This window comes from Diabrotica undecimpunctata, chromosome 7, assembly GCF_040954645.1.
Source record: "Diabrotica undecimpunctata isolate CICGRU chromosome 7, icDiaUnde3, whole genome shotgun sequence".
NCBI classification, from domain to species: Eukaryota; Metazoa; Arthropoda; class Insecta; order Coleoptera; family Chrysomelidae; genus Diabrotica; species Diabrotica undecimpunctata.
This window is the reverse complement of record NC_092809.1, coordinates 49,483,281-49,498,705: the sequence shown is the minus strand read 5'-3', so window position 1 is coordinate 49,498,705 and position 15,425 is coordinate 49,483,281. Positions and strand designations below refer to the sequence as shown.

General features: G+C 31.9%; 1 protein-coding gene across 13 annotated transcripts in view; it reads right to left on the bottom strand.

Annotated features, from left to right (window-relative positions):
• The window catches only part of LOC140445304 (uncharacterized), a 162,383-nt gene that overhangs the window by 111,063 nt on the left and 35,895 nt on the right, over positions 1-15,425 (bottom strand). For all 13 annotated transcript variants that reach the window (XM_072537262.1, XM_072537261.1, XM_072537259.1 and 10 more), the window contains 3 exons: positions 10,085-10,113; positions 9,933-10,026; positions 9,057-9,239 (listed from right to left, as the gene is read on the bottom strand). In XM_072537262.1, coding sequence (XP_072393363.1) covers positions 9,057-9,239; positions 9,933-10,026; positions 10,085-10,113 — 306 coding nt within the window. The remainder of the gene's footprint in view (positions 1-9,056; positions 9,240-9,932; positions 10,027-10,084; positions 10,114-15,425) is intronic.

Here is a 15,425-nt window from a genome sequence, read left to right as displayed (position 1 = left end):
CCGTCCTGTCATAAGTGCTTCATTAACATTAAAAACAATGTTTATTTAAACACAAATAACAAAAAAGTTTATAAAAAAAAAACTACAAGAGAATTATTTTGTACGGAATGATCTAAAAAATAAAAAAAAAATTCGGGCCCAAAAAAATTGATTGTTACAATTTGTTTTAAAAAAATTGTTTAAAAATTTGAACAACCTCTTGAACCTTATTTTGAGGTATCTCATGAAAGTGATTATGGAAAACAATCGCATGGGAATATTTTTCGGCACAAACACGAGCTTTTCGCTTTGTCTAGAATACTTTATACTACAGTGAGGTGGGATGACACTTTTAGTACCGCCTTTCTAATAGATTTGTTTTGTTGCTAGAAAGTTAGCGATGTAGACCAGGGAACTAACGATTTTCCCATGATACTCTATACAGGTATCTAACAACTGGTTTTGATAAATTTGGTGATAAAAATATGTATTTTTATCACAAAAAAATTGCATTATTTTACTTATAAACAATGTCAAATCGCTATTTGATTTTAAATAATAAAAGTAAAGACCTGTAAATTATATGAAAAAGTGACACAATTTTACTGAAAATGCATGGAAAATCCTTTAAAATGAAAGTTTGTAAAGTTATTTTTATCAATTTGTTGTTTAATTATTACAAAAATAGCTTCAAAAGATTTTTTGAAAATTACTAATAATATTTCAAAAAATGCACAAAAAACTTGGATTTCGCATGAGATAAAGGACAATATTCCAAATATTCGGCATTAAAAATTTAATAAGTTTCACTGAATAGTTATTGCAAAATTGAAATTGTTTATCCCAAAAAGATTTTATCTACAACGTTATAAGGCGCAAAATATTGGGTATACATGAATTCTGAAAGCACAGCACTAAATTGAAGAAAAAGGCTTATTTTATCAAATTAAATCATTTAATGATTAAAAAGTTTATTAAATATTGTAAAATAGTTTTGCAAAAGTACTGTGATTTTAAGCTTATAAACAATTAAAATAACTCGGATGCAATAACCTGTATGAAGTTATTTTTTTTTATTCGCCATGTTGGCATTTTTACTGGAATTTAAAAAACATAATTCCTAAACCAGGTAGTGGCGTAACCGGGAGGGGGGGTTATTCAGAAACCCTCCAGTAGTTGTAACACCCCCCTCAGGAGATCATCCTAGTTACGTAGTTGAAACATGTGCCTGTGCATTTTAAAAGTGTAAAGATATTTATATATTAATATTTAATTATAATTTTACACTATAATTTTATTACTATATTTTGAATTTAACGGCGGTCCGCAAAAAACAAGCTCACGGTCCGGATACGGACCGCGGTCTGCCATTTGATGATCCCTGCTGCGACACTTAAAACCAGAGTTAGCCCTGTTTTTTTTTCAAAAATTCACCGAGGCTTTGTTTAGAAACATTAAGCAATTTAAAAAGAACCATTTGAAAGATTAAAAGTTCAAGTTTAGGCAAAAAAAAAAAATTAAAAACGATTCATTAAAAAATGACCCGTTTATGATGCATTACAGATAAAGGGTATAAATGCGAAGTGATTTTACTATTTAAAAAACTGAATTCACAAATTCAAATTTATAAAAGTCGCAATATCTCGTTCTAATAAACGAAAATTGATGTTTTTTTTTTAATTTGGGGTACTTCGTGGCATAGATCATAAAAATGAATTTAGTTAATTTGTAAATTGTTTATTTAACCGAGTAATTTGTTTAAATTATTTTGCAAAATGTTTCTTTTCTCCTATTATTGTTAGTAGAAAAGGTTATGAAATGATAAGCTGTATAATTTGCTGTACTGCCAGTTGCTTGATATTGGAGGAGTGGGATTTTCACTAGTCAATACTAATATTTTTAAATTTATAACACGAAGATTTTTGAAAAACCAAGAATAAAAACCACTGGATTGTTTTGACAAAAACCAATGGCGATAGAGTAAAATTAACAATAATAATGTCATGTATGTGTTTAGAATGATTAAGTGTTGTGGATGCAAAGTAATTTTTAAATTTTAAACATAGAGATGGGTTTTTTATATTGAACAAGGATGGCGGACTGTGATAGATTTTATCAACATTACATTACATCATTGATGGTACAACCTCATTAAGTTTGTGAGTGGTTGATTTTTTAATTAATTGTACCAGCGCTAACAATTTATTCATCACATTTGTGGCTCCCTGATGAAGGACATAACCAATGTCCGAAAGCTTGTAATAAAAATTTACAAGAGTACACGTTTCATTTTTTATTGCTGCAAACCCAATATTTATTGTTTACTTCCTTACGTTGTCAGCAAATACTTCTGGTTCATTATATATATATAATAGCTCTTTAGGCCTGGCTTCTATTGTCTTGCCTATTTTTTTCCACTCATCTCTGTTTTTCGTCTTTCCTTTCCAGTTCGGTATTCTTAGTTTTTTTTACATCGGTTTTAACCTCTTCTAACCACTTCTTTTTTGGTCTTCCGCGTCTGTTGCTTTCCACCCACTCCTTTTGCATGTCTGTTTGTGGACATCTTGAACATGTCCAATCTAACGTGCTCTTTGTGCTTTTACTTTTTGTATGACGGTTGGTTGGTTGTAGAGCTTCATCACTTACATATCTTTTTCTCCATACGCCGTCATTATCCTTTGTCCCTCCGTATATCTAGCGTAATATTTTTCTTTCCCATCGTTTAAATTTCTGTGTATATTTCTGACTTAACACCCAAGTTCCGCTGCCATACATAACCGAACGTTGCACAATCGTTTTGTAAATCCTAATTTTCGGATTCCTGGATATTAACTTAGATTTGATCATTCTGTTTAGTGCTCTTACAGCTTTACTTCCTTTATTAATTCTTTTTTCTATTTCAGTATCTTCGTCGGCTCTATTTGTAATCGTCACTCCACGGTATTCGAATTGATCCACTATTTCGAAACAAGATTCTCTACTTCCCCTACTTATTCTTAGGTTATATTCGGGCTCCATTTTCTTTGCTCTCATTTTAAAGTATTTTGTTTTATTTTCGTTTATAGATAGTCCGAACATTCGGAGACTACCTGTAAGATGCTTCGTCCTACCTGGTTATAATTTTCTAAGTAGGTATGTACCTAATAACTTTATATTACTTTTTTATAATTGAATTTTAATAATATGTATTATGCAACAGGGTACCCCAAATTAAAAAAAAAAAACAAATTTTGTTTGATTAGAACCGATTTTTATAAATTTGTCATAGGGCATTGTATTTTTTTTTTAAATTCGTGTAAAAATGCATTTCGAATAAAAAAAATTAACTTTCTATATGTTGATGCGTCTGAGTTTTTTAAATGTTTATAAGCTTAAAATCACAGTACTTTTTTGTAAAGCTATTTTAAAACATCTAACATAAATTTTTAATCGTTGGATGCTTTAATTTCGTAAAATAAGCCATTCTTCAATGCTGGGATAAATAATTTGGCATTATCTGTTAAGTGAAACTTCTTGAATTTTTTATAGCTGAATACATATGATATTGTCCCTATTATTAGGCGAAATTAAAGATTTTTGTGCATTTTTGTAAAAGTTAATTAATAATTTTCAAAAAATCGACTTTTGAAGCAATTTTTGTAAGAATTAAGCAACAAATTAGCAAAAATAACTTTACAAACTTTCATTTTAAAGTATTTTCTTTGCTTTTTCAGTAAAATTATGTAGCTTTTTCTTATAACTTACCGGTCTTCACTTTTAGTATTTAAAATCAAATAGCGATCTTACATGACGTTTAATCTTTTGCATATTTTGTTCATGACTTATTGTTATCACTAAATGTATCAAAAGTAATTGTTAGATACCTATATTAAAGAGTTTCACAAAAAGGCTTTTTATTTGTAGCAGGCTGTATAATGCAGCAGGCTTTGGTTGCCAATACTAAAAGAAGAAATTAAGAGGGAATTCAAAAGGAACATGATTTTACATATAATACTAAATAATAAGTATTAAATCACTACACTTACGATTTTAGAAAGAACACATTTTCTCTACCAGGTATTCCCATTTATTCGATTATTATTATATTTTCACATGTCTATAAATTACAACGTTTGGCCAAATCTAGACATATTCGGAGACTGGAAATTTGCGATACTGCTCATCTTAATAAAACAGCAAAATTAACAATATCACTTCTTTTTATTAGACTCAAACTTATTAACATGCATTCTTACAGGGGTATGGTTTGGAACAAAAACGTTGGGGCTTTTATAAAAATCATCCATATTTGACGACTCGCCACTGTTGCTAGTTGTCCCAACAAATGTATTCCATCTATTTAAATTGGTACAGGTCGATTTTAATCTTCCTTTAATCGGTTTTACTACATTTTGGTTTTTGTTCAAATCATTTTCAGATTTACTGAGTAACTCATTCGGATTCTTAATTTTTTTGTTTAATTCGTTGTTGCTGTGTTCAAATTTGACTCTGCACTTTGAACAGTTCGTTGTGTGCTGTTCAATAGGCACTTCTATTTGTTTTTCTTTGTCACTTGATTTGCTTTTTTCCTCGTTATCGTGATGTACGTATATAACAGTAGATTTTCCAGATTGAATAACTTTTTTTGTGTGATTTATTACTAAGATGTGTTCGCTTTGAGGGGTACTGGGGGGTACGGTATCGTCTGCAGTTTTGGGATAAGGTTTTTCGGGAAGGGAAACCTAAGGCAATATATTATGTTAAAATATATATCAACAAGTTTATGTTAATCGGAAGTGCGAAAACATTATATATATATATATATATATATATATATATATATATATATATATATATATATATATATTATCTTTTTGCAAATAATAAATTATTGCAATATTTATTTATCATATTTTCATTATGTTAATAATTATCGCACCACATAGATTTTTCAATATATTTTCATTATTTAAGAAAATGTTGACGTTTACTATAATAAATCATAAGTGGTGCATGTGAAATAGGTATTCTTGTCATTTTGGAATTGTTGCAACGATACTGTGTCAATCGGTTAAGAGAAAAACAATAACTACCTTGTTAGTGCAATTTCGTTGTAATTTCAATATTCGTTAAAAAACATGAACCGAACACATCATTAAAGCAATGAAAAACGCTTAAAAATTGATGAATGAATGAATGTAAGAGGTAATTATAAAAGCAATTCGTTAGGTTTTAATTTAGAGAAATTGGATCACACGACACAAAATGTAGTTAGATGAGAAAGGAGATCACTAGGCAAATTGATGAATCATTTCTCTGACAAGACATCTTAAGAAATTCAAAATGTTCAAGAAAAAGTACTGGAATCAACTCAAAATGTCAGAATTATGCCTGCAAGCTTCAGAAGACTGAAGAGATATAGAGAGACGTAAGATAAACTTAAATGTGGAAAGAATACATAACGAGATTGTTTGACGATGATAGATTATTAGTAGAACAGAACCGAATATTGTAACGACATAATTGGAACAAAAAATTAAGAATACAATCAACCAATCTCCTATCAACCTCTGATAGGACAAGGAAACACAAAAAGAAGCCAGAAGACTAAGGATCTGATGGGCTAGAAAAACATACATCACGCAGATTAATATGATGTCGATGTATTCTTAGTAAAAAAATCTGTTCTATTGCCCATAGTTGGAGACGTAAATTCGCCTTTGGGAAACCTCATACGGAATGATGATCCATTGTTTTATATTTATTTATATTACTCTAGTATGGTCTGCAAGTACGTAATTATCTGTAAGTAGTCTAACTTTCCTCTTGCTTTTAATACTTTTATTAGGTACTTCATTAATATGTATGGAAATATTATTTGTTTTCTAGTGGACGAATTCAAATTCAACACCGCAGATCCGTTTTTAATGTTAAACTATTGAGGTTAGAAGTCTATTTTTTTTAACCAGTCTGTGACTTGAACCATGAACCGAGTAAACTACTTAAGCAAAAGGAGTATGCTAGTTCGCGTACGAGTCATCGAGGCGACATTATACGGAATATTATTTTTAAAACATTCTGTAAGTTCTAGGATTCTGCCAAACCAATGACCTGATAATAGGAAACACATTCAGTGAATAAACCATTAACTACAAATATACATTTGTGGCTGAAGAGAGAAATGCGAAAAGCTTAATCGACTATATAGTCTATACGAGAAACCTAGAACAAAATATAAAAAACATCTTAACGGAAAAGGAACCGGAACTGTCTACACAACACAGGATGGTCACTGCAAAACTGGAGGATGAAAAAATGGAGGAAGTGGAAAGAAAAGAGTACAAGAAAGTAAATGTAAACAAACTAAAGATAGAAAGTGTGCGAGAATTTTACACGGAGGAAACTAACAAAAGACAGACAAATAGAGTGCCAAAAAGAAACATGGACAATGGAAGAAAGATGGAATACATACAGTGAAGTATTAAAGACAACAGCAACTGAAGTGTGTGGAATCAAAAAATATAATAAACAGTTGAAAATGACAAAATGGTGGAATAAAGAAGTGAAGACAGAAATAAAAAAGAAGAAAATAGCATGGAAAAAATACATCGAAACGGGATTAGAAGAAGATAAAGAAAAATACTATAGGCAGAGACAATTGGTAAAAAAGACAGTCACACAAGCAAAAGCAAAAACATGGAAAGAATTTGGAGAAGAACTTCAGGAAGAATATATGACAAATAATAGAAACTTTTGGACGACAATACGACACATAAGGCAAGGAAAACGAAAGGAGATAAACGCAGTAAGAGATACTTCAAACCAAATACAAATAAGCCCAGAACAAGTAACTAGGGTATGAAAAGAATATTATGAGAAAAAATTTGATACCGAAGTGATAAAGGAAGACAATATAATCAATGAAGGCGAAGAAAACACAGAGCCAGAGCAAATAAGTAGATAAGAAGTAATAGAAGGATTATCAAATATAAAAATAGGCAAGGCAGGTGGAGATGATGAAATTGAACCGGAAATGGTAATATACATGGGAGAAGAAGGAATAAACTGGCTATGGAAAATATATAGAGGCGTGGGAAAAACAAACAATCCCTAAAGACTGGCAGAACAATATCATCGTGCCAATATACAAAAAAGGAGAACATGTAAACTGCGACAACTATAGAGCAAACACCAAAGTCACAACCATTAAACTACAGACAATAATAGGTTACCGCAGATTACAACCGGTAACAATAGAGTCCTTAATGTATGCAGACGACATAGTACTAATAGCAGATTCCGAGAATAAAATGCAGAAACTAATGGATATATGGGTAGAACAAATAGAAGAACTAAAAATGGAGATAAACGAGGAAAAAAGTAAGATAATGATAATCAGCGGCAAAGGAGATAAGGAAGATAATCAAATAAAGATAAAATGTAAAAACTCAGAATTGTAAATAGTAACAGCTTACGAATATCTGCGAAGTATAATAACTAATGACGGAAAAATAGACTGGGAAATTACAAATAGAGCAAAGAAATCAAACAAATTATATTATGCGTTAGCCCCAATAATGGGAAATAAAGAACTTGCACGATAAACAAGAATATGAATATATAACACAATAGTGATACCGACTGTGCTCTATGCAAATGAAAATGGACAATTCTGGAAAAACATAAGAGCAGGATAAACGCAGTGGAGATGGGACATCTAAGAAGGATAGTTGGAAAGACAAAATGGGATACATTAAGCAACGAGACTATTAGGAGAATGGCCAACCAGGAACCGATAATGAACAAAATAGCAAAGAGACAAATGAACTGGTATGGGCATCTGATGAGGATGCAATCCAATAGAATAACAAGAAAAGTTTATGAAGCAAAAAAACATCGGAAAAAGAAAAAGAGGCAGACCAAGAAAAAAATGGATACAGCAAGTAGTAGAGGCGGGAAAACTTAAACAAAAATCACTCGAGAAATTGAAAATAATGGCAGGAAACAGAAAAGAATGGAAGAGGTGGGTAAATAGAAATTAAAATAGCTAGCCCAAATCCGACACCCTGATAGGGTAAAAGGAAGGGGAGAAAGAAAGTAAGTTCTAGGAATATGATAGCATGTATTACATACTTCGCTTTTTAGTTGAACTTGAGCAATTTTTCTTGCTTTGCCAACTTGACATAACGCTGGTAGATTAAATAATACGAAAATAATCTTTTAACTGGATTTTAGAGCAAAAATGTTATTCTTCCCTAAATTACTGCAGTTTATCTTGATCTGGTCTGTTTTAGGCAATTAGTTTTGTGTTTGATTTCGTCGCGCTTACACTAGTACGGCCAGCTTTGTTCCAAGCTGTCTTTGAATGTTATTCTATTTTATGTACGCTCTTTTTATAGTCGCTGTTGTTTTGCTTTCTTTATAATATTTTGCTAGGAACCATTTTGCCTGAAGGTGTGTTTCATATTAACCAGCTGCTCCTCGAGCACCTACATTTTTAATATTTACACTGCTCTTCCTTTACTATAATGTAGTCTGTTACTGTTTTTAATTTTCGTGGACGATTTTGGAAAAAATAAATGTTTAAAAATCCTCGACCATGAAATCATTTGCACGACCCATTTTACATCATAAAGTTTTTTTTATGATGTACTTTCTTTTGAAATTTAACCCTCTATCTATCTATATAAGGATTTTTACAGCTGTCGCCGCCTTCCTTCTTTTAGTCAACGTCTCCAGTCCTTTCTGTTCTGCCATTCTCCATCTCTAAGGTCTCGTCTTTCCATGGCCTCGTCCACTTCATCCTCGTCCACATTTAACCCGAAGAGAAATAATTTCATAAATAAATTAAAATATAGAGATCTATTACAAATATATAGGTAAAATTAAAAAGTTAAGATTAATTAAGACAAATTAAGCTGTTTAATTTGCGATTGAACAATGAGAATAGGAAGATTGGTAAACAATATTGTTGCATCAATATGATCTAAAATAGATCTTTTAAATATCTTTTTAAAATAGTATTGAGACCACCAATAAAAACAAAAATAAACCAAGTATTCCAAATGACTTATTTTAAAAAAGATTTATTGACCTACCTGTTGCTTAAGCTGCTTAATTTCTTTTCTCAGTTCTTTGATAATGTCATCTCTAAACGCCGTTTGTTTGTCGGCCTGTATGCATCGCTCCTCCAATTCTTGGCACTCTCTCTTAAGTTTAAGTACCGTGTCGTGTTTGGAAGCGACCTCTTCAGTCAAAGCTTGCCTCATGTCGATCATATTCTAAAAAATAAAAATATTAGATTAATGTTTGCTACAGTTACAATCCGTTTACCTGGCCGTTCATCATCGGTTAGTAAATTAAACACAATTTGTGTTACCATCTTGTTAATATTTATTAAATGTACACTACATATAATAAACGTTTATAAGTGTTAATGTTTTTAATTAACATAGAATTTTGACCATACATTGGCTTCATACTCTCTGAGAATGATCATACTAGTGTTGGGTGCGTTACGTTAAATAACGTGAGCGTGAATAAACTTCTCGGGCGTAGACGATAGTGTGTGAGCATGAAACTCCAACGTTCTGATTATACAGTGAAGCCATTTTTAAGGAGTCCACTTAAAAAATCCATGAAGAAAATTTCTATAATGAATTCCATATTAAAACCATATATTTAACAGAACTTTTGATGTATGTAAGAGAAGGTTTAGGTACTATTTTATCCAATGGAACTGGTTGTAAAGTTATATATAACCTAGCGGAAGATAAAAATGAAAACAATTTTGACGATGAATAAATTATTGTTGATGAAATAAAGTTGTATCCCCCGCAATAGCAATATTTATAAGTTTATGTGGAGAACTGTTTCATATTCAGTAATTGTAAACTGTTACAATGCATAGAAACATCTCGATGATTTTTCTGTACAATACATCCCTAAAATCATTAAAAAAAAATTTACGTTACCTTCTGTAGATTTTCACATTCATCTTTTTTCATTTGGAATTGTTTCGTCATACTATTTAGTTCGCCAACTTTTGCTTCTAACTTCTGGATTGTACTGAAAGTAATTACTTAGTTAATTGTATTGCTTTCGATGTTGCGTTGTATACAATTACCTATCCTTTTCTGTAGATCTCCTCTCAGCCTAAAAAACGAAAAACATATAAACAACAAGGCAAATGTATAGTAATATTGGTGCTATACGAATTTTCTTTTAAACATATCATTTTTATGTCTTTTTGATCACTGTCAAATTTATTATGCTTCTATCTCCCATCTCCAAAACCATCCAAAAATACCCGAGTTAAATTTAGAAAGAGCCAAATAAAAGCAAGCATTTATCATCGAACGGTTAATTTGCTGTTCAAAGACATTATCCAATACACTTTTGCAGGCACTTTTCAGAGCACATTTCCCTTTCTAACAAGCTCTACTTTTTAAGATCGACCTTTCGAGCATCGAGAAATGTTTAATCTTATTTATTCTTGAGTGAGGGTAATAAAAAGTGATCAATTCGGGCCAAAATTGATCTGAATGATGAATTAATCTTGTTTAAATTTCATTTAAACGTACGAAATAATTTAAAATATTTCGTCAAGTTCCATTTTCTTAAAGGGAAACTTGGCAACATGTATATTTGTAGGTATTTTAAGTTTAGCGATAAGCAAAAAATATGCCCTCGGCCGCTAGTCTGTACCCTTCCTTAGTGACAAGAAGTGACTCAAAGCGGCAGTACTATCCGTTGCAAGATAATACGGATGGAATTCCCCTGATTAAGAGACTGGGCCGATGTCAAGCACAAAATGACTGTACTCCCTTCATGCTGTAACGAATAGTCACCCTTAATCTTTCATTACATTAGGTTCAACTTTAAATTCTATCCAAAGTTTAAAGGTACTTTACTAAATGATACAAAGTAGGTGTAGCCAGGTACGTATTTCAATTTTGAGTTGTTAACGATTTAAAATTAAGTATAATTTTGTGTACCAAAGAAGAGATTAGAAAATTTCTTGGAATTTTATTCAGGTAAAAGGATAATGTTTACTTAATATCAATTTATCACTAAAGAAGGAAGTTTATTTGAAAAGAACTTAATTTTTCTTTTGTCGTTCATTTAGAACAGAAGTCAGTGTAATAACTATAAATATGAGTGATATACAAATGATTAGTGACGATGTCCTGTACATTTCTGCCACTATTTCAGGAAGTGAAGACGAGTCTGAACCTGAAAAACGTTCTGGTTATATTCATCACACACATGATGCAAAGCAAATCGTGCTTAACGTTTACAACGGTAAGTACTCGTTAAAAATACTCCTTAGTTAACCTTCCTAATACCGGGTGAATTTTAAAACGACCAGTACCAGGTGGGGCCACTTTTCGCCCCAGTAGTTTGGTTCACTTTTAAGCGCAAGGATTCTATGTATCTCATTAATCTTACCATTTTTTAACTCTTTATTGTCTGTATACTTTGTTTAATACCAATTCAACAAATTAAAAATCAAAGATAGAAGACAGTCACATTCAGAAACTCACCAAATAAACAGGTAATTTTAGCAGTTATCAGATATCAGACAATCCCAACTAGAAAGGGATGCTTCGGATAATCTAGACACAAATATGCTAATAGGGGAATTATAAAAGTTCGAATGGAATTTCAAAGATAAAGGAAACACATTACAATCAACTGCTAATATATAAAGTCATTAGTAACCATTTTCCAAAACTTTTGTCTAAACTGATAAAATCAGATTTGTAGAACGTGAAAACACTCGATACCACGTGGGGCCAATTCTCGCATCACATACATTTCCGCGCAACCCGACGAGAATATTTAATTTTCTGTTCGCGGTATTTTGGGTTTTACTACTTCTTTGTGCTCTTAATACATCAACTACCAATGTCCTAAACCGTCAAAGCGATTGATTAAACTTAATTACAGATATTAATAAAAACGTTAGACCTGTGGCGAGAATTCTCCCCACTCGGTATTAGGAAGGTTAATCATATTTACCGATTAATTAATTCATAAAAAACACAGAATTCCGAGCAGAATTCCTTAACAAGTAAAATTACATATTTTGTCTTAAGTCTTCTTTCGACGATGGTTAAATCAGAAGCGATCAAAAAGACGGTTTTTTTGACACAAGTGCCACGAGCCACTGTGTACGAACTTATAAAAGACGGTCCAGTGTTGCAAAAAAAAAGAAAGGATTCTGGTGCCCATCCAATATGACCGAATTTTCATTTATCAGCTATACGGTAAGCAATATATCATATGTATAACGTATGGTCCTAAAGTTTTGGGAAAAATTTCACCTGGTCTGATTGAGAAGCAAAATGCATTTAACAAAGAAGGCCATGGAATTGAAATGTCATCAGTTATTGACATTTAATAAACAAAGCGGAATATTTTGGTTTGTGCTCTGCAAAATGTCTTATAACATTGATATTCGTCGAGGTGTTTATAATATGGTTGGGCGAATGTCGAAACGAGATATTGTTAATATTTATCGAGATCAAAACATAAACAAATCGACAATTTATCGCGGATTTTGAACCATATAAGAGAGGCAAGACTGATTGAAGCAGCTAAGAACAAAATTGGGACCTCACAGCGAAAACAGGTCAGAAGATTCATGTTGGAAAAACTACAGTATACAGGACCCTATCGAGTAACAATATTATCTACCGGAAAGCTCCAAAATACACAGAGGATCAATTAAAGAGAATTCCGAGATGTTGCCGCGCGTTAAGGCGAGTGCATATCTTGCTTCATGTCATTACGCGAGGATCACAAGGGACTGGTACGAAACTAACAACCATTACCTTTGTACCGAAAGCAGACAATCCCCCAACCTACCTCAGGCTCGTCCAATTGAAGAGTTCTGGGCAATATTAAGTCGGAAAGTCTATAATAACGGATGGGAAGCACAAAATCAGGAACAGTTAAGACGCCGCATATATACAAAAATTAGAGAAATTGACGCCGAGGTCGTCCAAAGGATGATGCAACGTGTCAGGGGAATTATTAGGCAAATCGAAAATAATGGTCCCTTGTCTGTCACTTGAATTTTGATTTATAATAAGGATAGTTAAGTTAAATTGTTGAATAATTTAATAAAAATATAAGATTATCGTGGTCAGAGTTATATGCTTTTGAAATTGTTCCCAAAACTTTAGGACCATACGTTATGTATTCAGTGAATAACTTACCAACTTTAAATAAACTTTTGAGTGAATTAAGAAACAAAGAAATAATCCCCGAGTGTTATAAAACTACTTTGTGAAGGTTTTTAAAATCTAATGGTTTTATGTTTAAAACAGTGAATAAACGGCAGGCAATTATGGAATCCAGCCGTTTAATAAAGTGGAGGTTCGATTATTTAGAAAGTCTAAGGTCTTTTAGGAGTGAAGGGATGAACTTGTATTATTTGGATGAAACTTGGTTCGACACCCACGATATAGTTAAAAAATGTTAAACCGATGGTAGTAAAAATTGCGTCATCAATGTCCCTCTAGAGGGAAGAGAATTTGTATTTAACATTGTGAGGGAGAATCAGGATGGGTAGAAGATGCTTTATTACTCTCTGCTAAGAGTGTAAGTGATTGTCGCTTAGATCATCAAGATATGGACAGTACTTTGTTTGAAAAGTGGTTTGAGCAGCAATTACTACCTCAATTAAAAAGAAATAGCGTTATTATTTTGGATAATGCTCTGTATCATTGTAGACTAAAGAGTAAAATTCCAAACACTAATTCAAACAAAGCTGAAATTCAAGAATTTTTATCAAAACATGAAATATATTTTATGAAATTCTTACACAAAAAAAGAACTTGTAGAACTATTAAAATTAGTTAAATGTGAAAAAAATTATGTTATTGACAGGCTAACAACTATTATTTTATATTAAAAGTAACAACTCAAATGGTGCACTGTGAGAAGCAATACTTTGTTTCTCTAACATTTTCTCTCAACTGACACAATACTTTGTTTCACTTGTACAGCGTTTCACTTGTTCCAAGACTGGTTGCCTATATACTCAGCATTGCACTTAACTCCAACTTTTGTGCTACAGTTGACGTTTTCGTATGTTTATAGTAAGTTTTGAAAACAGAACTGTAAGTTTTAAGTTTATTGTTTATCATTATTAATTTATACAGTTTAGATAGAGTAGGGATTTCAGGATTTGAATACAGTCGAGATATTATGCCTATTTAAATATAACATGGTAAGTTTTCTTGTTACTAACCAGGACGTTTCATTAAAAATGCAAAAAGGAAAAGAGTTATTAACCACAAAAAAAGTAGCCAAAATCGAATATCTCGGTCACATCATGAGGAGCAGCGAAAGATATGGGATGCTGAAATCAATTTTACAAGAAAAAGTAGAAGGAAAACGTGGACCAGGAAGACGAAGGATTTCCTGGCTGAAAAATCTAGTGGTTCGACACAACAACCACAAATCTTTTTAGAGCCGCAGCGCAGTTTGCAAAATACATATTGTCATGATGGTCGAGAAAATCCGAAAGGGGTAGGCACTACAAGAAGTTTTCTTGACGTTGTTGTCTTCAATGAAACTCCGAGTAATGCCTGCTGATCATTTCGTTCATGGATGTACGCTATGCAACTATAACAGGTGAAAGGTGAGTTTCACCAATCAATGAGAAAATAAAAGAATAAAAAACAAAATGGAAAACACATACAGATACTAAATTACATACTAAAAAGAACAAGTGTAGGAAGCCCCATCAAAACATGGAGAAACGTGCATAAAGCGCTTAAACCCTCGAATGCTAAATAAGCTTTATTCTATCCCGTTATTTGACTACATAATCTTGATAGACCTGTGTGTGAACTCAAATAACTTTCTATCTTTACACCGTTTTTATTATGGATAAATTGTAGTAAATTACACATTAGGGTTTAAGCATAACATAAAAACATTATAGGTGACTCCGAATTGACTACCACTGTATATGCCGACTGGTCAGTGGCTACGAATCCGCCGAACTAACTCGCTGGTCCGCAAACGCCTTAATGTTGCGTTAAATCCGCATTGTTCAATCAGGATTTCCATGGAACACCATAATAACACATAAAGCTCTTAATCATTCAAGCCTAAGCTAATGCAAACGTAGTTGAGTAATAAGTTAAAAAGCATTTTAGTTGAGATGATAATAGTGTTCAGAAATAATTTATGTAGCAGAAAAATGTTTCTTTCCGGTATAACAACTGGGTTAATGTCAAAATTGTATTTATTTGTTCAAATATTTTCTTCTTAATTTTTTATTTTGGTATTTTATACTTTGTTTAAATTGTCATTATTGTTGTTTAACATCATTGTTGTTTTTTGAACGATCTCTACTTCTTCATTAACCCATTTTTTTCTAATAATATTGCACTAACACTTCCTGAATGTTAGAATTTTGATTAACTGAATTTCACTAAAAGTCT